Source organism: Chiloscyllium punctatum, chromosome 35, assembly GCF_047496795.1.
Source record: "Chiloscyllium punctatum isolate Juve2018m chromosome 35, sChiPun1.3, whole genome shotgun sequence".
NCBI classification, from domain to species: Eukaryota; Metazoa; Chordata; class Chondrichthyes; order Orectolobiformes; family Hemiscylliidae; genus Chiloscyllium; species Chiloscyllium punctatum.
Window position 1 is genome coordinate 20,226,003 of NC_092773.1, and position 24,268 is coordinate 20,250,270.

The 24,268-nt window shown below is 48.3% G+C and overlaps 1 protein-coding gene across 1 annotated transcript in view; it reads right to left on the minus strand.

Moving 5' to 3' along the window:
• Positions 1-18,169: 18,169 nt before the first annotated feature.
• LOC140459737 (protein phosphatase 1 regulatory subunit 3C-like) overlaps positions 18,170-24,268 on the minus strand; it is a 41,181-nt gene continuing 35,082 nt past the window's right edge. Inside the window, exon 2 of the mRNA XM_072554201.1 lies at positions 18,170-21,016. Within this exon, the coding sequence (XP_072410302.1) occupies positions 20,001-21,014 (1,014 nt within the window). The 5' untranslated portion in view covers positions 21,015-21,016 and the 3' untranslated portion in view covers positions 18,170-20,000. The remainder of the gene's footprint in view (positions 21,017-24,268) is intronic.

Sequence of the window (24,268 nt, forward strand, 5' to 3'; positions counted from 1 at the left end):
ACTGTGGGAGGAAACCGGAGCACCCGGAGGGAACCCACGCAGACACGGGGAGAACGTGCAAACTCCACACAGTCAGTCGCCTGAGGCGGGAATTGAACCCGGGTCTCTGGCGCTGTGAGGCAGCAGTGCTAACCACTGTGCCACCGTGCCGCCTAAAGGTTGTTCTTGGTGTAAATGATGCTCTTCCATGACTCGACCTGCAGAGTTGAGTGGCTTCACATTTTCCCACATCGTCCTCCGTCAGCCAGATTTTGCTCATTCCCTTCACTATCAATCTGGTGGTCACCTTGAAAGGGCATGTACATTAGTCAGCACTCAGGCGTCTGCTCACCGAACTCCCAATGGGTATCCCAACGGGCACAAACATTGGACTCGCTCCTCAGAGATCACAAGTTTGAATCTCGCCGCAGCCAGTTCCGACATTCGTGCAGGAACTCAGCCTTGGATAAGTGCATAAAAAAGGTGAAAGAGGAAGGCGATGGCACGAACTGGAGGGCTCCGGTAACAGGAGGATCGGCCACGTTAAATTGCCCATTGTGTTAGCTGCATTCGTCAGAGGGAAATGGGTCTGGGCGGGTTACTCTTCGGACGGTCAGTGTGGACTGGTTGGACCAAAGGGCCTGTTTCCACACTACAAAGAACAAAGAAAATTTAGAGCCCAGGGCCAGGCCCTTTGGCCCTCCAAGCCTGAGCCGATCCAAATGCTGCCAAACCATTGTCTTATACAATTTGAACATGACTTGCCAGGTCTTATACTCAATACCCCGTCCGATGAAGGCAAGCATACCATATGCCTTCTTGACCACTCTATCCACCTGTGCAGCAACCTTCAGGGTACAATGGACCTACACTCCCAGATCTCTCTGCCCATCAACTTTTCCCAAGGCTCTTCCATTCGTTGTATAATTCGCTCTAGAATTAGACTTGCTTAAATGCATCACCTCACATTTGTCTGGATTGAAAGCCATCTGCCACTTTTCTGCCCAACTCTCCAGTCTATCTATATCCCCCTGTATTCTCTGACAGTCCCTTATTCTTTCTGCTACTCCACCAGTCTTTGTGTCATCTGCAAACTTGCTGATCATACCGACAGTGCCCTCTTCCAGATCATTTATATATATTACAAACAACAGTGGCCCCGACACTGACCCCTGTGGAACACCACTGGTCACCTTTCTCCATTTCGAGAAACTCCCTTCAACTACTACTCTCTCTGTCTCCTGTTGTTCAACCAGTTCTTTATCCCCCTCACTAGAACACCCTGCACACCATATGACTCCACGTTCTCCATTAGTCTACCACGGGGAACCTTCTCAAACGCCTGACTAAGGTCCATGTATATGACATCAACAGCCCTTCCTTCATCGAACAACTTGGTATCTTCCTCGATGAACTCTATTAAGTTGGTAAGGCACGATCTCCCCCGCACAAAACCATGTTGCCGATCACTGATAAGCCCATTCTTTTCCAAATATAAATAGATCCTATCCCTCAGTACCCTCTCCAGCAACTTTCCCACCACCGACGTCAGGGAATCTAATCTAATCTAATCAAACAAGCAGTGCGCAACGGGCCAAATGGCCTCTCTCTGTGGTCTGTCTCTGACCGTTCCAGTTTGTGGTTCGGGTCAGCCACGACCTCGCTGAATGAGGCCGAACAGTCTGCTTTGGCTGTTTGGCTTCTCTCAGACTGACGGCAGCCCACCATGGCGGGAATCATCCAGGCCAGCAGAAACTCACTGGCACAAGAACCCTGGCTTTGCCCCTGACCCATCACACACCTAACCCCACTCCCCTTCTCGCTGAGCCACAGATGTTCTTCATGCCCCTGTTTGAAAATTCTCAATCAAACATCACTCACAGCCTTGCCTCTCCCTATCTCAGTTACCTCCACCAGCCCGACATCTCTGGGTTTTTCCGGTTCTGGTCTCATCTGCTGTGGAGAGAACAGACATCAGGAATGAGTTACACAATGGAATCTAATCGAGGGGTTCAGGGTGGTTTATATACAGAATAACAGATACCCAGGAGTGAGTTACAGATTGGAATCTAATCGAGGGGTTCAGGGAGGTTTATATACAGAATAACAGATACTCAGGAGTGAGTTACAGACTGGAATCTAATCGAGGGGTTCAGGGAGGTTTATATATAGAATAACAGATACCCAGGAGTGAGTTACACAGACTGGAATTTAATCGAGGGGTTCGGGGAGGTTTATATATAGAATAACAGATACTCAGGAGTGAGTTACACAGACTGGAATTTAATCGAGGGGTTCGGGGAGGTATATATATCGAATAACAGATACCCAGGAGTGAGTTACAGACTGGAATCCAATCGAGGGGTTTGGGGAGGTTTATATAGAGAATAACAGATACCCAGGAGTGAGTTACAGACTGGAATCTAATCGAGGGGTTTGGGGAGGTTTATATATAGAATAACAGATACCCAGGAGTGAGTTACACAGACTGGAATCTAATCGAGGGGTTCGGGGAGGTTTATATAGAGAATAACAGATACTCAGGAGTGAGTTACAGACTGGAATCTGATCGAGGGGTTCGGGGAGGTTTATATAGAGAATAACAGATACTCAGGAGTGAGTTACAGACTGGAATCTAATCGAGGGGTTCGGGGAGGTTTATATACAGAATAACAGATACTCAGGAGTGAGTTACACAGACTGGAATCTAATCGAGGGGTTCAGGGAGGTTTATGTATAGAATAACAGATACCCAGGGAGTGAGTTACAGACTGGAATCTAATCGAGGTGCTCAGTATTGTTTATAAATAGAGTAACAGATATCCAGGAGTGAGTTTACAGACTGGAATCAAATCAAGGGATTCAGGGTGGTTAATACATATGGAGGAACAGATACCCTGGAGTGAGTTCCAGACTGGAATCAAATCGAGAGGTTTGGGTGGTTTCTACGTAGAAACACAGATCCCTAGGAGTGAGTTACAGACTGGAATCTAATCGAGGGGTCCAATATGGTTTATATACAGAACAACAGATAACTGGGAGTGAGTTACAGACTGGAATCTAATCGAGGTGTACAGGGTAGTTTTTATAGAGAATAACAGATACTCGGGAGTGAGTTACAAACTGGAATCTAACTGAGCCTTTCAGGACGTTTATATATAGAATAACAGATATCTGGGAGTGAATGACAGACTGGAATATAATCAAGGGATTCAGCGTGATTTATATAGAGAATAACAAATACCCAGGAGTGAGTTACAGACTGGAATCTAATCGAGGGGTTCGGGGAGGTTTATATATAGAATAACAGATACCCAGGAGTGAGTTACACAGACTGGAATCTAATCGAGGGGTTCGGGGTGGTTTATATAGAGAATAACAGATACTCAGGGGTGAGTTACAGACTGGAATTTAATCGAGGGGTTCGGGGAGGTTTATATAGAGAATAACAGATACTCAGGAGTGAGTTACAGACTAGAATCTAATCGAGGGGTTCGGGGAGGTTTATGTATAGAATAACAGATACTCAGGAGTGAGTTACAGACTGGAATCTCATCGAGGGGTTCGGGGTGGTTTATATAGAGAATAACAGATACTCAGGAGTGAGTTACAGACTGGAATCTAATCGAGGGGTTCGGGGTGGTTTATATAGAGAATAACAGATACTCAGGAGTGAGTTACAGACTGGAATCTAATCGAGGGGTTTGGGGAGGTTTATATAGAGAATAACAGATACCCAGGAGTGAGTTACAGTCTGGAATCTGATCGAGGGGTTTGGGTGGTTTATATAGAGAATAACAGATACCCAGGAGTGAGTTACACAGACTGGAATCTAATCGAGGGGTTCGGGGAGGTTTATATAGAGAATAACTGATACTCAGGAGTGAGTCACAGACTGGAATCTGATCGAGGAGTTCGGGGAGGTTTATATAGAGAATAACAGATACCCAGGGAGTGAGTTACAGATTGGAATCTGATCGAGGGGTTCGGGGAGGTTTATATACAGAATAACAGATACTCAGGAGTGAGTTACAGATTGGAATCTGATCGAGGGGTTCGGGGAGGTTTATATACAGAATAACAGATACTCAGGAGTGAGTTACAGATTGGAATCTGATCGAGGGGTTCGGGGAGGTTTATATAGAGAATAACAGATACTCAGGAGTGAGTTACAGACTGGAATCTGATCGAGGGGTTCGGGGTGGTTTATATAGAGAATAACAGATACCCGGGGAGTGAGTTACACAGACTGGAATCTAATCGAGGGGTTCGGGGAGGTTTATATAGAGAATAACAGATACTCAGGAGTGAGTTACACAGACTGGAATCTAATCGAGGGGTTCGGGGAGGTTTATATAGAGAATAACAGATACTCAGGAGGGAGTTACAGACTGGAATCTAATCGAGGGGTTCGGGGAGGTTTATATAGAGAATAACAGATACTCAGGAGGGAGTTACAGATTGGAATCTGATCGAGGGGTTCGGGGAGGTTTATATACAGAATAACAGATACTCGGGAGTGAGTTACAGATTGGAATCTGATCGAGGAATTCGGGGAGGTTTATATAGAGAATAACAGATACTCAGGAGTGAGTTACAGACTGGAATCTAATCGAGGGGTTCGGGGAGGTTTTTATAGAGAATAACAGATACCCAGGAGTGAGTTACAGACTGGAATCTGATCGAGGGGTTCGGGGAGGTTTATGTATAGAATAACAGATACTCAGGAGTGAGTTACAGACTGGAATCTAATCGAGGGGTTCGGGGAGGTTTATATAGAGAATAACAGATACTCAGGAGTGAGTTACAGACTGGAATCTAATCGAGGAGTTCGGGGAGGTTTATATAGAGAATAACAGATACTCAGGAGTGAGTTACAGACTGGAATCTAATCGAGGGGTTCGGGGAGGTTTATATAGAGAATAACAGATACCCAGGGAGTGAGTTACAGACTGGAATCTAATCGAGGGGTTCGGGGAGGTTTATATAGAGAATAACAGATACTCAGGAGTGAGTTACACAGACTGGAATCTGATCGAGGGGTTTGGGGAGGTTTATATAGAGAATAACAGATACTCAGGAGTGAGTTACAGACTAGAATCTAATCGAGGGGTTCGGGGAGGTTTATATAGAGAATAACAGATACCCAGGGAGTGAGTTACAGACTGGAATCTAATCGAGGGGTTCAGGGTGGTTTATATATAGAATAACAGATACCCAGTAGTGAGTTACAGACTGGAATCTAATCGAGGGGTTCGGGGAGGTTTATATAGAGAATAACAGATACCGGGGAGGGAGTTACAGACTGGAATCTAATCGAGGGGTTCGGGGAGGTTTATATATAGAATAACAGATACCCAGGAGTGAGTTACAGACTGGAATCTAATCGAGGGGTTCGGGGTGGTTTATATATAGAATAACAGATACCCAGGAGTGAGTTACAGACTGGAATCTAATCGAGGGGTTCGGGGAGGTTTATATAGAGAATAACAGATACCCAGGAGTGAGTTACAGACTGGAATCTAATCGAGGGGTTCGGGGAGGTTTATATAGAGAATAACAGATACCCAGGAGTGAGTTACAGTCTGGAATCTAATCGAGGAGTTCGGGGAGGTTTATATAGAGAATAACAGATACTCAGGAGTGAGTTACAGTCTGGAATCTAATCGAGGGGTTCGGGGTGGTTTATATACAGAATAACAGATACTCAGGAGTGAGTTACAGACTGGAATCTAATCGAGGGGTTCGGGGAGGTTTATATACAGAATAACAGATACTCAGGAGTGAGTTACACAGACTGGAATCTAATCGAGGGGTTCGGGGTGGTTTATATAGAGAATAACAGATACCCAGGAGTGAGTTACAGACTGGAATCTAATCGAGGGGTTCGGGGAGGTTTATATACAGAATAACAGATACTCAGGAGTGAGTTACACAGACTGGAATCTGATCGAGGGGTTCGGGGTGGTTTATATAGAGAATGACAGATACCCAGGAGTGAGTTACAGACTGGAATCTGATCGAGGGGTTCGGGGTGGTTTATATAGAGAATAACAGATACTCAGGAGTGAGTTACAGACTGGAATCTGATCGAGGGGTTCGGGGAGGTTTATATATAGAATAACAGATACCCAGGAGTGAGTTACAGACTGGAATCTAATCGAGGGGTTCGGGGTGGTTTATATAGAGAATAACAGATACTCAGGAGTGAGTTACAGACTGGAATCTGATCGAGGGGTTCGGGGTGGTTTATAAAGAGAATGACAGATACTCAGGAGTGAGTTACAGACTGGAATCTAATCGAGGGGTGCGGGGAGGTTTATATATAGAATAACAGATACCCAGGAGTGAGTTACAGACTGGAATCTAATCGAGGGGTTCGGGGTGGTTTATATAGAGAATAACAGATACCGGGGAGGGAGTTACAGACTGGAATCTAATCGAGGGGTTCGGGGAGGTTTATATACAGAATAACAGATACTCAGGAGTGAGTTACACAGACTGGAATCTAATCGAGGGGTTCGGGGAGGTTTATATACAGAATAACAGATACTCAGGAGTGAGTTACAGACTGGAATCTAATCGAGGGGTTCGGGGTGGGGTTTATATACAGAATAACAGATACCCAGGAGTGACTTACAGACTGGAATCTGATCGAGGGGTTCGGGGTGGTTTATATAGAGAATGACAGATACCCAGGAGTGAGTTACAGACTGGAATCTGATCGAGGGGTTCAGGGAGGTTTATATAGAGAATAACAGATACCCGGGAGTGAGTTACAGACTGGAATCTAATCGAGGGGTTCGGGGAGGTTTATATATAGAATAACAGATACTCAGGAGTGAGTTACAGACTGGAATCTGATCGAGGGGTTCAGGGAGGTTTATATAGAGAATAACAGATACTCAGGAGTGAGTTACACAGACTGGAATCTGATCGAGGGGTTCGGGGAGGTTTATATAGAGAATAACAGATACTCAGGAGTGAGTTACAGACTGGAATCTAATCGAGGGGTTCGGGGAGGTGTATATAGAGAATAACAGATACTCAGGAGTGAGTTACAGACTGGAATCTAATCGAGGGGTTCGGGGAGGTGTATATAGAGAATAACAGATACTCAGGAGTGAGTTACAGTCTGGAATCTAATCGAGGGGTTCAGGGAGGTTTATATATAGAATAACAGATACCCAGGAGTGAGTTACAGACTGGAATCTGATCGAGGGGTTCGGGGAGGTTTATATATAGAATAACAGATACTCAGGAGTGAGTTACACAGACTGGAATCTAATCGAGGGGTTCGGGGAGGTTTTTTACAGAATAACAGATACTCAGGAGTGAGTTACAGACTGGATTCTAATCGAGGGGTTTGGGGAGGTTTATATAGGGAATAACAGATACTCAGGAGGGAGTTACAGTCTGGAATCTAATCGAGGGGTTCGGGGAGGTTTATATAGGGAATAACAGATACTCAGGAGGGAGTTACAGACTGGAATCTAATCGAAGGGTTTGGGGAGGTTTTTTACAGAATAACAGATACTCAGGAGTGAGTTACAGACTGGAATCTAATCGAGGGGTTTGGGGAGGTTTATATACAGAATAACAGATACCCAGGAGTGAGTTACAGACTGGAATCTAATCGAGGGGTTCGGGGAGGTTTATATAGAGAATAACAGATACCCAGGGAGTGAGTTACAGACTGGAATCTAATCGAGGGGTTCGGGGTGGTTTATATACAGAATAACAGATACCCAGGAGTGAGTTACACAGACTGGAATCTGATCGAGGGGTTCGGGGAGGTTTATATAGAGAATAACAGATACCCAGGGAGTGAGTTACAGACTGGAATCTAATCGAGGGGTTCGGGGAGGTTTATATAGAGAATAACAGATACCCAGGAGTGAGTTACAGACTGGAATCTAATCGAGGGGTTCGGGGAGGTTTATATAGAGAATAACAGATACCCAGGAGTGAGTTACAGACTGGAATCTAATCGAGGGGTTCGGGGACGTTTATATACAGAATAACAGATACTCAGGAGTGAGTTACACAGACTGGAATCTGATCGAGGGGTTCGGGGAGGTTTATATACAGAATAACAGATACTCAGGAGTGAGTTACAGACTGGATTCTAATCGAAGGGTTTGGGGAGGTTTATATAGAGAATAACAGATACTCAGGAGTGTGTTACATACTGGAATCTGATCGAGGGGTTCAGGGAGGTTTATATAGAGAATAACAGAAACTCAGGAGTGAGTTACAGACTGGAATCTAATCGAGGGGTTCGGGGAGGTTTATATAGAGAATAACAGATACTCAGGAGTGAGTTACAGACTGGAATCTAATCGAGGGGTTCAGGGAGGTTTATATAGAGAATGACAGATACCCGGGGAGTGAGTTACAGACTGGAATCTAATCGAGGGGTTCGGGGAGGTTTATATAGAGAATAACAGATACTCAGGTGTGAGTTACAGACTGGAATCTAATCGAGGGGTTCGGGGTGGTTTATATAGAGAATAACAGATACTCAGGAGTGAGTTACAGACTGGAATCTAATCGAGGGGTTTGGGGAGGTTTATGTATAGAATAACAGATACTCAGGAGTGAGTTACAGACTGGAATCTAATCGAGGGGTTCGGGGTGGTTTATATACAGAATAACAGATACCCAGGAGTGAGTCACAGACTGGAATCTAATCGAGGGGTTTGGGGAGGTTTATATAGAGAATAACAGATACTCAGGAGTGAGTTACACAGACTGGAATCTAATCGAGGGGTTCGGGGAGGTTTATATACAGAATAACAGATACTCAGGAGGGAGTTACAGATTGGAATCTGATCGAGGGGTTCGGGGAGGTTTATATACAGAATAACAGATACTCGGGAGTGAGTTACAGATTGGAATCTGATCGAGGGGTTCAGGGAGGTTTATATAGAGAATAACAGATACTCAGGAGTGAGTTACAGACTGGAATCTAATCGAGGGGTTCAGGGAGGTTTATATCGAGAATAACAGATACCCAGGAGTGAGTTACAGACTGGAATCTGATCGAGGAATTCGGGGAGGTTTATATAGAGAATAACAGATACTCAGGAGTGAGTTACAGACTGGAATCTAATCGAGGGGTTCGGGGAGGTTTTTATAGAGAATAACAGATACCCAGGAGTGAGTTACAGACTGGAATCTGATCGAGGGGTTCGGGGAGGTTTATGTATAGAATAACAGATACTCAGGAGTGAGTTACAGACTGGAATCTAATCGAGGGGTTCGGGGAGGTTTATATAGAGAATAACAGATACTCAGGAGTGAGTTACAGACTGGAATCTAATCGAGGAGTTCGGGGAGGTTTATATAGAGAATAACAGATACTCAGGAGTGAGTTACACAGACTGGAATCTGATCGAGGGGTTTGGGGAGGTTTATATAGAGAATAACAGATACTCAGGAGTGAGTTACAGACTGGAATCTAATCGAGGAGTTCGGGGAGGTTTATATAGAGAATAACAGATACTCAGGAGTGAGTTACACAGACTGGAATCTGATCGAGGGGTTTGGGGAGGTTTATATATAGAATAACAGATACCCAGTAGTGAGTTACAGACTGGAATCTAATCGAGGGGTTCGGGGTGGTTTATATAGAGAATAACAGATACCGGGGAGGGAGTTACAGACTGGAATCTAATCGAGGGGTTCGGGGAGGTTTATATATAGAATAACAGATACCCAGGAGTGAGTTACAGACTGGAATCTAATCGAGGGGTTCGGGGTGGTTTATATATAGAATAACAGATACCCAGGAGTGAGTTACAGACTGGAATCTAATCGAGGGGTTCGGGGAGGTTTATATAGAGAATAACAGATACCCAGGAGTGAGTTACAGACTGGAATCTAATCGAGGGGTTCGGGGAGGTTTATATAGAGAATAACAGATACCCAGGAGTGAGTTACAGTCTGGAATCTAATCGAGGAGTTCGGGGAGGTTTATATAGAGAATAACAGATACTCAGGAGTGAGTTACAGTCTGGAATCTAATCGAGGGGTTCGGGGTGGTTTATATACAGAATAACAGATACTCAGGAGTGAGTTACAGACTGGAATCTAATCGAGGGGTTCGGGGAGGTTTATATACAGAATAACAGATACTCAGGAGTGAGTTACACAGACTGGAATCTAATCGAGGGGTTCGGGGTGGTTTATATAGAGAATAACAGATACCCAGGAGTGAGTTACAGACTGGAATCTAATCGAGGGGTTCGGGGAGGTTTATATACAGAATAACAGATACTCAGGAGTGAGTTACACAGACTGGAATCTGATCGAGGGGTTCGGGGTGGTTTATATAGAGAATGACAGATACCCAGGAGTGAGTTACAGACTGGAATCTGATCGAGGGGTTCGGGGTGGTTTATATAGAGAATAACAGATACTCAGGAGTGAGTTACAGACTGGAATCTGATCGAGGGGTTCGGGGAGGTTTATATATAGAATAACAGATACCCAGGAGTGAGTTACAGACTGGAATCTAATCGAGGGGTTCGGGGTGGTTTATATAGAGAATAACAGATACTCAGGAGTGAGTTACAGACTGGAATCTGATCGAGGGGTTCGGGGTGGTTTATAAAGAGAATGACAGATACTCAGGAGTGAGTTACAGACTGGAATCTAATCGAGGGGTGCGGGGAGGTTTATATATAGAATAACAGATACCCAGGAGTGAGTTACAGACTGGAATCTAATCGAGGGGTTCGGGGTGGTTTATATAGAGAATAACAGATACCGGGGAGGGAGTTACAGACTGGAATCTAATCGAGGGGTTCGGGGAGGTTTATATACAGAATAACAGATACTCAGGAGTGAGTTACACAGACTGGAATCTAATCGAGGGGTTCGGGGAGGTTTATATACAGAATAACAGATACTCAGGAGTGAGTTACAGACTGGAATCTAATCGAGGGGTTCGGGGTGGGGTTTATATACAGAATAACAGATACCCAGGAGTGAGTTACAGACTGGAATCTGATCGAGGGGTTCGGGGTGGTTTATATAGAGAATGACAGATACCCAGGAGTGAGTTACAGACTGGAATCTGATCGAGGGGTTCGGGGTGGTTTATATAGAGAATGACAGATACCCAGGAGTGAGTTACAGACTGGAATCTGATCGAGGGGTTCAGGGAGGTTTATATAGAGAATAACAGATACCCGGGAGTGAGTTACAGACTGGAATCTAATCGAGGGGTTCGGGGAGGTTTATATATAGAATAACAGATACTCAGGAGTGAGTTACAGACTGGAATCTGATCGAGGGGTTCAGGGAGGTTTATATAGAGAATAACAGATACTCAGGAGTGAGTTACACAGACTGGAATCTGATCGAGGGGTTCGGGGAGGTTTATATAGAGAATAACAGATACTCAGGAGTGAGTTACAGACTGGAATCTAATCGAGGGGTTCGGGGAGGTGTATATAGAGAATAACAGATACTCAGGAGTGAGTTACAGACTGGAATCTAATCGAGGGGTTCGGGGAGGTGTATATAGAGAATAACAGATACTCAGGAGTGAGTTACAGTCTGGAATCTAATCGAGGGGTTCAGGGAGGTTTATATATAGAATAACAGATACCCAGGAGTGAGTTACAGACTGGAATCTGATCGAGGGGTTCGGGGAGGTTTATATATAGAATAACAGATACTCAGGAGTGAGTTACACAGACTGGAATCTAATCGAGGGGTTCGGGGAGGTTTTTTACAGAATAACAGATACTCAGGAGTGAGTTACAGACTGGATTCTAATCGAGGGGTTTGGGGAGGTTTATATAGGGAATAACAGATACTCAGGAGGGAGTTACAGTCTGGAATCTAATCAAGGGGTTCGGGGAGGTTTATATAGGGAATAACAGATACTCAGGAGGGAGTTACAGACTGGAATCTAATCGAAGGGTTTGGGGAGGTTTTTTACAGAATAACAGATACTCAGGAGTGAGTTACAGACTGGAATCTAATCGAGGGGTTTGGGGAGGTTTATATACAGAATAACAGATACCCAGGAGTGAGTTACAGACTGGAATCTAATCGAGGGGTTCGGGGAGGTTTATATAGAGAATAACAGATACCCAGGGAGTGAGTTACAGACTGGAATCTAATCGAGGGGTTCGGGGTGGTTTATATACAGAATAACAGATACCCAGGAGTGAGTTACACAGACTGGAATCTGATCGAGGGGTTCGGGGAGGTTTATATAGAGAATAACAGATACCCAGGGAGTGAGTTACAGACTGGAATCTAATCGAGGGGTTCGGGGAGGTTTATATACAGAATAACAGATACTCAGGAGTGAGTTACACAGACTGGAATCTGATCGAGGGGTTCGGGGAGGTTTATATACAGAATAACAGATACTCAGGAGTGAGTTACAGACTGGAATCTAATCGAAGGGTTTGGGGAGGTTTATATAGAGAATAACAGATACTCAGGAGTGTGTTACATACTGGAATCTGATCGAGGGGTTCAGGGAGGTTTATATAGAGAATAACAGATACTCAGGGAGTGAGTTACAGACTGGAATCTAATCGAGGGGTTCGGGGAGGTTTATATAGAGAATAACAGATACTCAGCAGTGAGTTACAGACTGGAATCTAATCGAGGGGTTCAGGGAGGTTTATATAGAGAATGACAGATACTCAGGTGTGAGTTACAGACTGGAATCTAATCGAGGGGTTCGGGGTGGTTTATATAGAGAATAACAGATACTCAGGAGTGAGTTACAGACTGGAATCTAATCGAGGGGTTCGGGGAGGTTTATATAGAGAATAACAGATACTCAGGGAGTGAGTTACAGACTGGAATCTAATCGAGGGGTTCGGGGAGGTTTATATAGAGAATAACAGATACTCAGGAGTGAGTTACAGACTAGAATCTAATCGAGGGGTTTGGGGAGGTTTATGTATAGAATAACAGATACTCAGGAGTGAGTTACAGACTGGAATCTAATCGAGGGGTTCGGGGTGGTTTATATACAGAATAACAGATACCCAGGAGTGAGTCACAGACTGGAATCTAATCGAGGGGTTTGGGGAGGTTTATATAGAGAATAACAGATACTCAGGAGTGAGTTACAGACTGGAATCTAATCGAGGGGTTCGGGGAGGTTTATATAGAGAATAACAGATACCCAGGGAGTGAGTTACAGACTGGAATCTGATCGAGGGGTTCGGGGAGGTTTATATACAGAATAACAGATACCCAGGAGTGAGTTACAGACTGGAATCTAATCGAGGGGTTCGGGGTGGTTTATCTAGAGAATAACAGATACCCAGGAGTGAGTTACAGTCTGGAATCTAATCGAGGGGTTCGGGGTGGTTTATATACAGAATAACAGATACTCAGGAGTGAGTTACACAGACTGGAATCTGATCGAGGGGTTCAGGGTGGTTTATATAGAGAATGACAGATACCCAGGAGTGAGTTACAGACTGGAATCTGATCGAGGGGTTCGGGGAGGTTTATATACAGAATAACAGATACTCAGGAGTGAGTTACAGACTGGAATCTATTTACTGATTTAGGGTGTTTTATCCATTGAGAGACAAACACCTGGAAATGATTGGGGATCTGGGAGAATTTGGAAGGTGTTGGGAAGAGGGCTCCTTTAATTGGTCCATCCTCACCGATCACATCTTCAGTCATCCAGGCCCCAGGAAGTTCAAGGGTTGATTGTTGTCGAGGACAGTGCCAGCCTAGCAGAACATGGCCTTCCTCTTACTTGTGCCGGACCTGGGAACTTCAACAGTTACCCAGTCTCACAAACAGCCTGACGGATGTTGCTTGGTATCACTCTGGGGTTGAACCATAAGAAATAGGAACAGGGAGTCGGCCATTCTGACCCTCAAGCCACGATTCAACAGGGACCATGACTAATCTTGACATTCTTCAGATCCACTTTAATCTATGCGCCCCATAATCCTGGATTCTCTGACTGATCAAGAATCAATCTCAGCCTTAAATATACACAAGGGCTCTGTGCCCATAGCTGTCCGTGGCAAGGAGTGACAAAGACTCTCAATCCTCAGTGGAGAAATGACTCAGCTCAGACTTGAGTTGGCACCTCTTTATTCTGAGACTTTGCCCTCTGGTCTTGGACTGTCCCACGAGCGGAAACAAGCCTCTCAGCATTTACCCTGTCGAGCCCCCTAATAATCCTCCACGGATCAATGAAATCACCTCACAGGCCCAGTGAGTCAATCCCAAGCTGTTGAGCCTTTGCTCATGAGACAAAAGCTTTCCATCCCAGTGACAAAGGGGAACCAAAACTGCTCATAGTCCTGCAGATGTGGTCTCCCCAGCACCTCGCACAGTTGCAGTAAGATTAGATTAGATTACTTATAGTGTGGAAACAGGCCCTTCGGCCCAACAAGTCCACACCGCCCAGCCGAAGCGCAACCCACCCATACCCCTAACCTAACACTACGGGCAATTTAGCATAGCCAATTCACCTTTGGACTTTGCACATCTTTGGACTGTGGGAGGAAACCCACGCAGACACGGGGAGAACTTGCAAACTCCACACAGTCAGTCGCCTGAGGCGGGAATTGAACCCAGGTCTCTGGCGCTGTGAGGCAGCAATGCTAACCACTGTGCCACCGTGCCGCCCACAAGTAAGACTTGCCTGTTGTTCAACTCCAGCCTTGTTGAAATAAGGGCCAACTTTCCGTCAGCCTTTCCCGATTACCTGCTGTCCCTGCGTGCTGGCTCTCCACGTTTCGTGCGCAAGTCCTGCCCAAGTCGCCCCGAGTCACGGCTTGCATCAACTTAAGTGACGATCTGTTCTCTGAACACCACATTTTCCCACATCACAATCCATTTGCCAACTTTTTGTCCACTTCGCGAACCTATCAATATCTCTCTGTAAACCGTCTGAGTCCCTCTCACAACCTGCCTTTCCAACTAGATTCTGTATCGCCTGCAAATCTGGCGACAGAACATTCACTTTGTAATTCGAACTCGTTAACATCTGTTGTAGTCCCAGCACTGATCCTGAGCTGCCAGAGGAAGTGGTGGAGGCTGGTTCAATTGCAACATGTAAGAGGCTTTTGGATGGGGATATGAATAGGAAGGGTTTGGAGAGATACGGGCCTGGGTGCTGGCAGGTGGGACTAGATTGGGTTGGGATATCTGGTCGGAATGGACGGGTTGGACCGAAGGGTCTGTTTCCAGGCTGTACATCTCTAGGACTCTATGATCCCTGTCGAATCCCATTCAGAACAGGTTGCCCAACTGAAAAAGAATTCCCCACATCCCCAATCATTGTCTCCTAGCCAACAGCCAATGCTCTGTCCATGTCAAAATACTACCTCCAACACCGTGAGGTCTTTTGACTTAACCTTCTGTGAGGTACCTTATCAGATGTCTTCTGCGAGTCCAAATATAACACATCTACGAGTTTCCCTCTATCCACTCCAGATGAGACTTCCTGGGGAATAGAAATCTCACAGGAGGAGTGGCAGATAGAGTTTAATTCAGATAAATGTGAGGTGTTGCATTTTGGAAAAGCAAATCAGAGCAGGACTTATCCACTTAAAGATAAGGTCCTGGGGAGTGTTGCTGAACAAAGAGACCTTGGAGTGCAGGTTCATAGCTCCTCACAAGTAGAGTTGCAAGTACATAGGACAGTGAAGAAGGCGTTTGGTATGCTTTCCTTTATTGATCAGACAATTGAGTATAGCAGTTGGGAGGTCATATTGTGGCTGTCCAGGACATTGGTGAGGCCACTTTTGGAATATTGCGTGCAATTCTGGTCTCCTTCCTGTCAGAAGTTGTAAAACTTGAAAGGGGCCAGAAAAGATTTCCAAAGATGTTGCCAGGGTTGGAGCTATAGGGAGAGGTTGAACAGGCTGGGGCTGTTTTCCCTGGAGCGTCGAAGGCTGAGGGGTGACCTTATAGAGGTTTATAAGATCATGAGGGGCATGGATAGGGTAAATAGACAAAGTCTTTTTCCTGGGGTGGGGGAGTCCAGAACTAGAGGGGCATAGTTTTAGGGTGAGAGGGGAAAGATATAAAAGAGACCTAAGGGGCAACTTTTTCACGCAGAGGGTGGTACGTGTATGGAATGAGCTGCCAGAGGATGTGGTGGAGGCTGGTACAATTGCAACATTTAAGAGGCATTTGGATGGGTATATGAATAGGAAGGGTTTGGGAGGGATATGGGCCGGGTGCTGGCAGGTGGGACTAGATTGGGTTGGGATATCTGGGTCTGTTTCCATGCTGGACATCTCTGACTCGAGATGAGCCAGACACAATGTCATGAAGCCCTGCGGATTCTGCTTGGTTAGTTGATGATTTTCCAAGTGTTCTGCTATGATATCCTGAATAATTGATCTCAATACTTTTTCCAACAACAGATATTAGGCGAATCGGCCTCTCATTACCTGCTTTTTGCTTCCCTCCATTTTCGAACAGGACTGTTACGTTGAGAAGTTTTCCAATCCTCTGGCGCTTCTCCAGAGTCCCAGAATTTTTGGAAGATTATCACCAACAGCTCCACAATCTCTCAGCCATCTGAGCTCGGGATTTTCAATCAGAGAGGTGCTGGAAACACACAAGGTCAGGCAGCACCCGAGGAGCAGGAAAAAAATCGACGTTTTGGACAAAAGCCCTTCATCAGGAATGACAAGCCATCAGGGCGATGGATCCTACTGCCTTTATCGCCCTTAATTTGTCTAAGACCATATCTTTAATGATGACGATGGGACTGAATTCCTGTCCCATATTCTTCGCATCAATGGGATGTTCGAAACATCTTCCGCCATGACATAAAGTATCTGCCTTAATTCCTCTGCCATTCCTTAGTGCCCAAATCTATCCCCCACATCGATTTCCTAAGGTGTCTATGTTCATTCTGACCTCTTACTTTTCATATAAAGAAGCTCTTACTGTCATTTTTACATTCCTCAGATTGTTTTCTGTAATCTTCTCAGTCTGCTTTTGCTGGATTCTGAATTTATCTCAAGTGTCAGAGCGATCACTGACTTTGCCCTCCTTATGTTGCGGTCTCTTTCTACCCAGCACTCCTAACCTCCTTGGTTAACCACGGTTGGTTTATCTCTCTTGTGATCTTTCCTCCTTTTTGGCAGACCAGAAGTTGCAGCCCCTTGCAGCTCAGCGACTGGACGGAAGGAGATAGTGGACCGAAAGTATGCAGATCAGCAACATTTGACTCTCGCCCTCCAGCCCGAGAGAGCTGCCTTCCCTCCCACCCGTCAAGGGCAGTGCCAAAGGTCAAAAGGGGGCCAACGCATTGGATGCCAAGTTCCACCTTTTGCACGTCCGTGCACTTAAATAAAGGATAGACCCTTTTACAATCAAATTCAGTACAATTTCTCTCTCACACATCCCCTTGACCACTCCTTTCAATCCCCCTCATTTTTACCAAGAAAATCCCCCAAACAATAAATTCTTAACATCAATATAAAAACATGATGCATTGTTCTTCAATCCATGACCCTGCAAACAACTGGTTAGGTGGATAATTCTTTGAACTTTGCAACACATGTAGTCATGGAGGTTAAGGCGGCGTTTAGCACGCTTGCCTGCATCGCTCAGACCTCAGAGTATCAGAGGCGGGACGCCATTTTTGAGGTCGTACAGGACATTGGTGAGACCTCTTCTGGACTGTCCAGTTCTGGTCGCCCTGTTATTGGAAGGATATTGAGCGAGGGAGGGTTGGGAAGAGATTTACCAACTTGTTGCCAGGGATGGAGGGTTCAAATCGTAATGAGAAGCTGGGACGTTTTTGCACTGGAGTGTAGGAAGTTGAGAAGTGACCTGAGAGAGGTTTATAAAATCATGAGGGCCATAGAGAAGGTCTCTTTTGCCCTAGGGTGGGGGATCTAAAGACTAGGGGGCACATATTTTTTTTTAAGATGAGAGAGATTTCAGAAGAACAGATGTGTGGGACAATTTTATTTTGCAAACAGAGTGGTTCACACGTGGAATGAACTTGGAGGAGGTGGCGGATACAGGTACAGTGACAGTGTTTAAAAGACTTTCGGATAACTTCATGAAGTTTGGAGGGACATGACTGAAGCGGGGGCAATTGGGACTGGTTTCGTTTGGGATCACGGACTGGTTGGACCGAAGGGGCTGTTTCCGTTCTCTATGATTAACTTTCGGAAATGAAAGCCCCGGAAATGAAGTGTCAATTTAAATTCATATCAACTTTATTTATATTTTAAACATATGTATACAAAATAGCACATCTAGATCAAACATTGACGGGAACAGACACTCCAGAGCGCACAAGCACTAGTATGGGTGGATGAACCAAGGCCTAGTCAAATCTCCCCTCACAAGCTGCTGACTGTCAGGGCAGGAGGCTCTGAACGCCCACACAGAAAATTCCCTTCCCAGTAAAATCTGTGTCAACACACATCACCAGCTCAAACAGGAGGCCCTGGGGATGCCATAAATTCGACTTTAAAAAGATGACAAGGGCGGCTCCAAGTCCCCCCCAACGCCCGAGTGCAGACCCCCTCAGCTTCCCAGGTCCAGGGATGTCAGGGGGGCACCAGCGAGAAAGGGCCCGGGATGTGTTGAACACCCCTCTCCATCGGACCTCATCTGTTGGCGCCGCAGCCAATTGTGACAAAAGCCCGTTTCGGGCGCAATTATTGACTGGCCCATCGTCTCGAAAAACGGAGCAAGTCGGACGATGGGAATGCCGCGGGGAGAACGGAATCCCGACCGAGCGAGGCGCGCTCCGGAACTCTCCCCAAGCTCGGACTTCGGCCCCTCGCATTCTTCCAGTCCTCTCGAGGCAAAGGCCATCTCGCAGCACTGCCTCCCGGTGGCCACTGCCAGGGAGCACACCCGATGGTTTCAATCTGGTGTGACAGGGGTAGATATGAACTCCAAGCATGGCCAACGAGGGGACCGACAGCCAAGGCCTGGGCGGCCATCTTTAGTGGGTGCCCTCCTCTCCTGTGAAAGATTCTTCAATCTGAAGAAGTTGCTCAGAGATCAGTTCCAGTCCGGGGGGGTGAGTGTGCTGACAAATTAGCAGCTTCCTGGAGAGGGCCAGTTGAGTGTCAATGAGCAACCCTCCCCACGAACATAAATGGCCCAGAACAAACTCAGCTGTTGCTTTGGTAACTCAGTCCCAAAATCGCGACTTCACGGTGCATCCACCTGCACGTTTCACTCGCACAGTCTTCTTGGGAATCCAAGGACAAAATCGTATCCATAACACGTTCAGGGTCGAAAATGTCTGGCTGGGGGAAATCAAAACTCTGCATAACCGGTCCAGGTCGAGGGCGTGTGTAGGGAAACAGCAGTGGAGGCTGAAGTGGCCATCAGAGTGTCATCAAAAGCTAGCCAAAAAAAAAAGTGGAGGAGGACTCAGGACTGCTCCAGAGCCCCCTTCTCTCTCTCTCTCCCCACCCCCACAAAGAGTTCCAGAAATATGGACAAGCATCACACAACATCCCTGGGACGAGCGTCAAAAGTGTGCCTCCCTCCATTGCCTGAAGTGACCAAGTGTCGAGGAATAGGGGAAGGTTTTGACAACTGCTGCCAGCTCAAGAGCAGGAACCTGGCTCCAATAATTTCATTTTTAATACAGCTCCGGGAGGGGCTGTGTGCATGTGTGTTTGTGTCAGGGAAAGGGCATTTTTTTTTTGTCGTCCCCCCCCCCACCCCCACCCCAACAGGTTCAGGGGACAGCAGAATCCAGACCAGCCCCAAGCTGCGAAAACACAGAAAATGTAGCGCGTCAGGGCCGGCCTGACACCTCAGCTGAATGAAACGGTGGTGGAGGGGGGGGGGGAGAAATCGGGCCTCCCGTCCTGAGACAATGGCTAGAGGAGCACCCATCGTGTGCGTGGCTTTCCGATCACATCGTGTTCCAACCACCTTAAATCCCCTGGGGCCAGGAAGGAAGTGCAGCCCAAACCAACGGTGAATGGCCCAAAGCAGAATGGACATATGAACGAACGATCGATCGATCGATCGAGAGCGAGGGGCAGGACTATTTACCAATAGCAGTCAGCATCCAACCAGCCCCAGCTCTGCCACTGGGAGAAGATGGCGTTGACTGAGCGCGGGCTTCCAAATTGTTCAAGATCCCCTTCCAGAGTCTTGCCCCGATCGTCGTATGGGGATGGATGGCCCTCTCGGTTGGTGTCGCCCCCGGCGACGCGGCCCAGCGAGCTGAACCGGTAATTCCGACCCTGGTTGTTGTCCCAGAAGGTGAGGGAGCCGCACTGGAAGGAGAGGCACAACTCCACCGAGGCCAGGGGCTTGGTTCGCTCGGGCAGTTCCACCCGGAACGAGAAGGCGTCTCCTCCGACTCCCCGTCCTCCGGTCGCCATCTCCTCCTCCTCCTCGGGTGGCACGTAGCCGCACGGAATGTCGCGGAAGCTCTGCCAGGCGTCGAAGGTGACCCGCGCCGCCACCCGCTTCTCGTAGGCCAGGTTCCGGACCCGCACCATCCCCCGGAGGTGGTCCCCCTGGACCGTGCAGCTCTCCAGGCAGACCGAGTCCCGCTGCAGGCGCTGATGGAAGGCAGCGAGGTCGGCCGAGGGCTGGGTAAAGTCCGGCCTGAGGCCCAGGCCCGGGCTTGGCTGGAGGCCCGGGTGTAAGCCTAGGCCCGGCTGCAGGCCCAGCCCCAGGCACAAGCCAAGGCCTGGAGTTGGCTTCTGCCCCAGGCTCACCCCCTCGGTCGGCCGCGGCGCTGCCAGGTCAGACAGCTCGAACTGGAGCTCCGACAGCTCATCCTCCATCTCGGAGAAGAGACGCACGGCGGTCAGCGAGAACCCCCTGGTGTCGGCAAACACCACCTTCTTTTTCTTCTCCTCCTTGCTGCCGCCGCTGCTGGTGTCCGAGCTCCGGCCACTCGTCCTCCCATTCAGGCATGGCCGCAGTGGGCCCACACCCAGGCAACGCAGCCTGACTCCCCTCCGGCCTTCCACACACGGAGATGGGATACTGCCCAGTGGTGGCGGAGAGTGGCCTAGGCACAGGCGGGTGGCAATGTCGACTGGCATGGCTGTGGGAGAGGGGGAACGACATACAGAGAGAGAGAGAGAGAGAGACTCCGTTAATCCACGGTGTTATCCTGCAATGTAGTCCAAACACAGCAACAAGACAATAATCGGGAGGTGGTAGAGAGAGACAGGTGGGGTGGGGGGGAGAGAGAGGGGGGGGGGGGAGAGGGGGGGGGGAGAGAGAAAGGGGGGGAGAGAGAGAGGGGGGGAGAGAGAAAGGGGGGGGAGAGAGAAAGGGGGGGGAGAGAGAAAGGGGGGGAGAGAGAAAGGGGGGGGAGAGAGAGAGGGGGGGAGAGAGAGAGGGGGGGAGAGAGAGAGGGGGGGAGAGAGAGAGGGGGGGAGAGAGAGAGGGGGGGAGAGAGAGGGGGGGGAGAGAGAGGGGGGGGGAGAGAGAGGGGGGGGAGAGAGAGGGGGGGGGAAAAGAGAGGGGGGAGAGAGAGAGGGGGGGGAGAGAGAGGGGGGGGGAGAGAGAGGGGGGGGGAGAGAGAGAGGGGGGGGAGAGAGAGAGGGGGGGGGAGAGAGAGAGGGGGGGAGAGAGAGAGGGGGGGAGAGAGAGAGGGGGGGGAGAGAGAGAGGGGGGGAGAGAGAGAGGGGGGGAGAGAGAGAGGGGGGGAGAGAGAGAGGGGGGGAGAGAGAGAGGGGGGGAGAGAGAGAGGGGGGGAGAGAGAGAGGGGGGGAGAGAGAGAGGGGGGGAGAGAGAGAGGGGGGGAGAGAGAGAGGGGGGGAGAGAGAGAGGGGGGGAGAGAGAGAGGGGGGGAGAGAGAGAGGGGGGGGAGAGAGAGAGGGGGGGGAGAGAGAGAGGGGGGGGAGAGAGAGAGGGGGGGAGAGAGAGAGGGGGGGAGAGAGAGAGGGGGGGAGAGAGAGAGGGGGGAGAGAGAGAGGGGGGGAGAGAGAGAGGGGGGGAAGAGAGAGGGGGGGAAGAGAGGGGGGGGGAAGAGAGGGGGGGAGAGAGAGAGGGGGGGGAGAGAGAGGGGGGGGAGAGAGAGGGGGGGGAGAGAGAGGGGGGGGAGAGAGAGGGGGGGGAGAGAGAGGGGGGGGGAGAGAGAGGGGGGGGAGAGAGAGGGGGGGAGAGAAAGGGGGGGGGAGAAAGGGGGGGGAGAAAGGGGGGGAGAAGGGGGGGAGAAAGGGGGGGAGAAAGGGGGGAGGAGAAGGGGGGGGAGAAGGGGGGGGAGAAGGGGGGGAGGAGAAGGGGGGGGAGAAGGGGGGGGGAAGAAAAGGGGGGGGGAAGAAGGGGGGGGAAGAAGGGGGGAAGAGGGGGGGGAGAAAGGGGGGGGAGAAAGGGGGGGGGAGAAAGGGGGGGGGAGAAAGGGGGGGGGGAGAAAGATTGAGAAAGGACAAAAAGGGGACGGGGGGTGGAAATGGGGAGGGGGTGGGGGTGAGACAGAGACAGACCGACAGAGGATGGGTTGGGGTGGGAGGGAGAAGAGGAGATCAAGAAAGAAAGTGGACGGAGGAAGAGACAGAGGGAATGAGAAAGAATGTCAGAAACAGCAGTCGGCCATTCAGCTCTTGGAACCTGCTCCGCCGTTCAATACCATCTTGGCTCAAAATCATCTCGGCTTCAACTCCATTTCCCTATTGATGTCCTCCAATGGTGACCTCTCATTCTCAAGTGACCCACCATGGGGAAAGCATCCTCTCCACACTGACTTTGTCAATCTCCGACAGGAGGATCTCTTGGCAATCCTCTCAGTGGCAGAGTGTGTGGGCCTCAAATCTCGGTGTCTCACCAGACCACGGCCTCTCCCATTTCTGGCTCCATCTTGGGGAACCTCCTCTGAACTGTCTCCAGTGTAACAGCATCCTTTCTCAAGGAAGGGGACCAAGGTTGGACACTGTCCTCACAGCGTGGCCTAACTCACGTCTTTTCCAACAGTGGCGACACTTCTCTCCTTATATTCCCCGACTCCTTTTTGCAGTAAATGCCAAAAATGTCTTCCTGGTTATCTGCTGCAGCTGGGAACGAGCTTTGACTGACTAACGCACAAAAATCACTGAATCAGTCTGACATTTCTCCCCGTTTCCAAACTAAGTGACCTATGGATTCCTCCAACCAATCTCACACTCACCCACATTAAACCTGTTGGCCAAATTTTGGCCGTTTCACCGATTGTATCCGTACCCCTTCTTAATAACTCATTGCAATTGATTACACCCACATTAGTGCCACGTGCAAATTTGGCTATTGTACCCGCAGAGACATTCGGATCGATGGGAAACAGTTGGGCCCCAAGAACTGAGCCCTGTGGCACTGAACTCGTGACTTCGTGCCAATCGGAAAAAGCTCCACTTAACGTCTGCTCACCCAGTGCTCATACGTCACCTCTCAGCCTATTTGATCTTACCACAGTGGCTCAGTGGTGAGCACTGCGACCTCACGGGGTCACGTTCGTCTCCTGACTTGGGCGACTCCGTGTGGAGTTTGCACATTCTCCCCGCGTCTGCGTGGGTTTCCTCCCACACTCCAAAATATGTGCAGGCCAGGGTGAATTGGCCATGGTAAATTGCCCGTCATGTTAGGTGCATTCGTCAGGGGTAAATGTAAGGAAATTGATGGGTGACTCATCAGAGGGTCGGTTTGCACACTGTAGGGAATCTAACCTAGTTCAAAAAAACAGCACCTTCTCAAATGCCTTCTGGATGTCCACCGATAAGATCATCATCATTCACTTCAATTATTACGTATCTGAAGAACTCGAGCAAATTACCCATCATAAAACCACCCTGACTCGGATGGACCGAATTGGAGGGAGGGAAAGGGTTGGCGGTGGGAGGGGACTGGAAGAGAAAGAGGGGGGGGGGGGGCGTAGAGACAGGGGGAATAGAGAAAGTCAGAACAGAGGTTGAAGAAATGGCAATAAACTTCTTTAACACACTCTACTCAGGAGCGACAATACCTGCGAACAGGTCATGGCCTGAGGGGAGAGTCAAACAGCAGGAAAACAGACCCTTCGGTGCAACCAGGCCATGCCAACCATCAGCCCAAACTAAACTAGTCCCACTTGGCTGCGCTTGGCCCATATCCCTCCAAACCTTTTCAACTCATGATTTGGAGATGCCGGTGTTGGACTGGGGTGTACAAAGTTAAAAATCACACCACACCAGGTTATAGTCCAACAGGTTTCATTGTCACCGAATGAAGGAGCAGCACTCCGAAAAGCTAGTGCTCCCAGTTCAACCTGTTGGGCTGTAACCTGGTGTCGTGAGACTTTTCACATCTTTTGTTCATGTATTTCGACAAACAACTTGTAAAT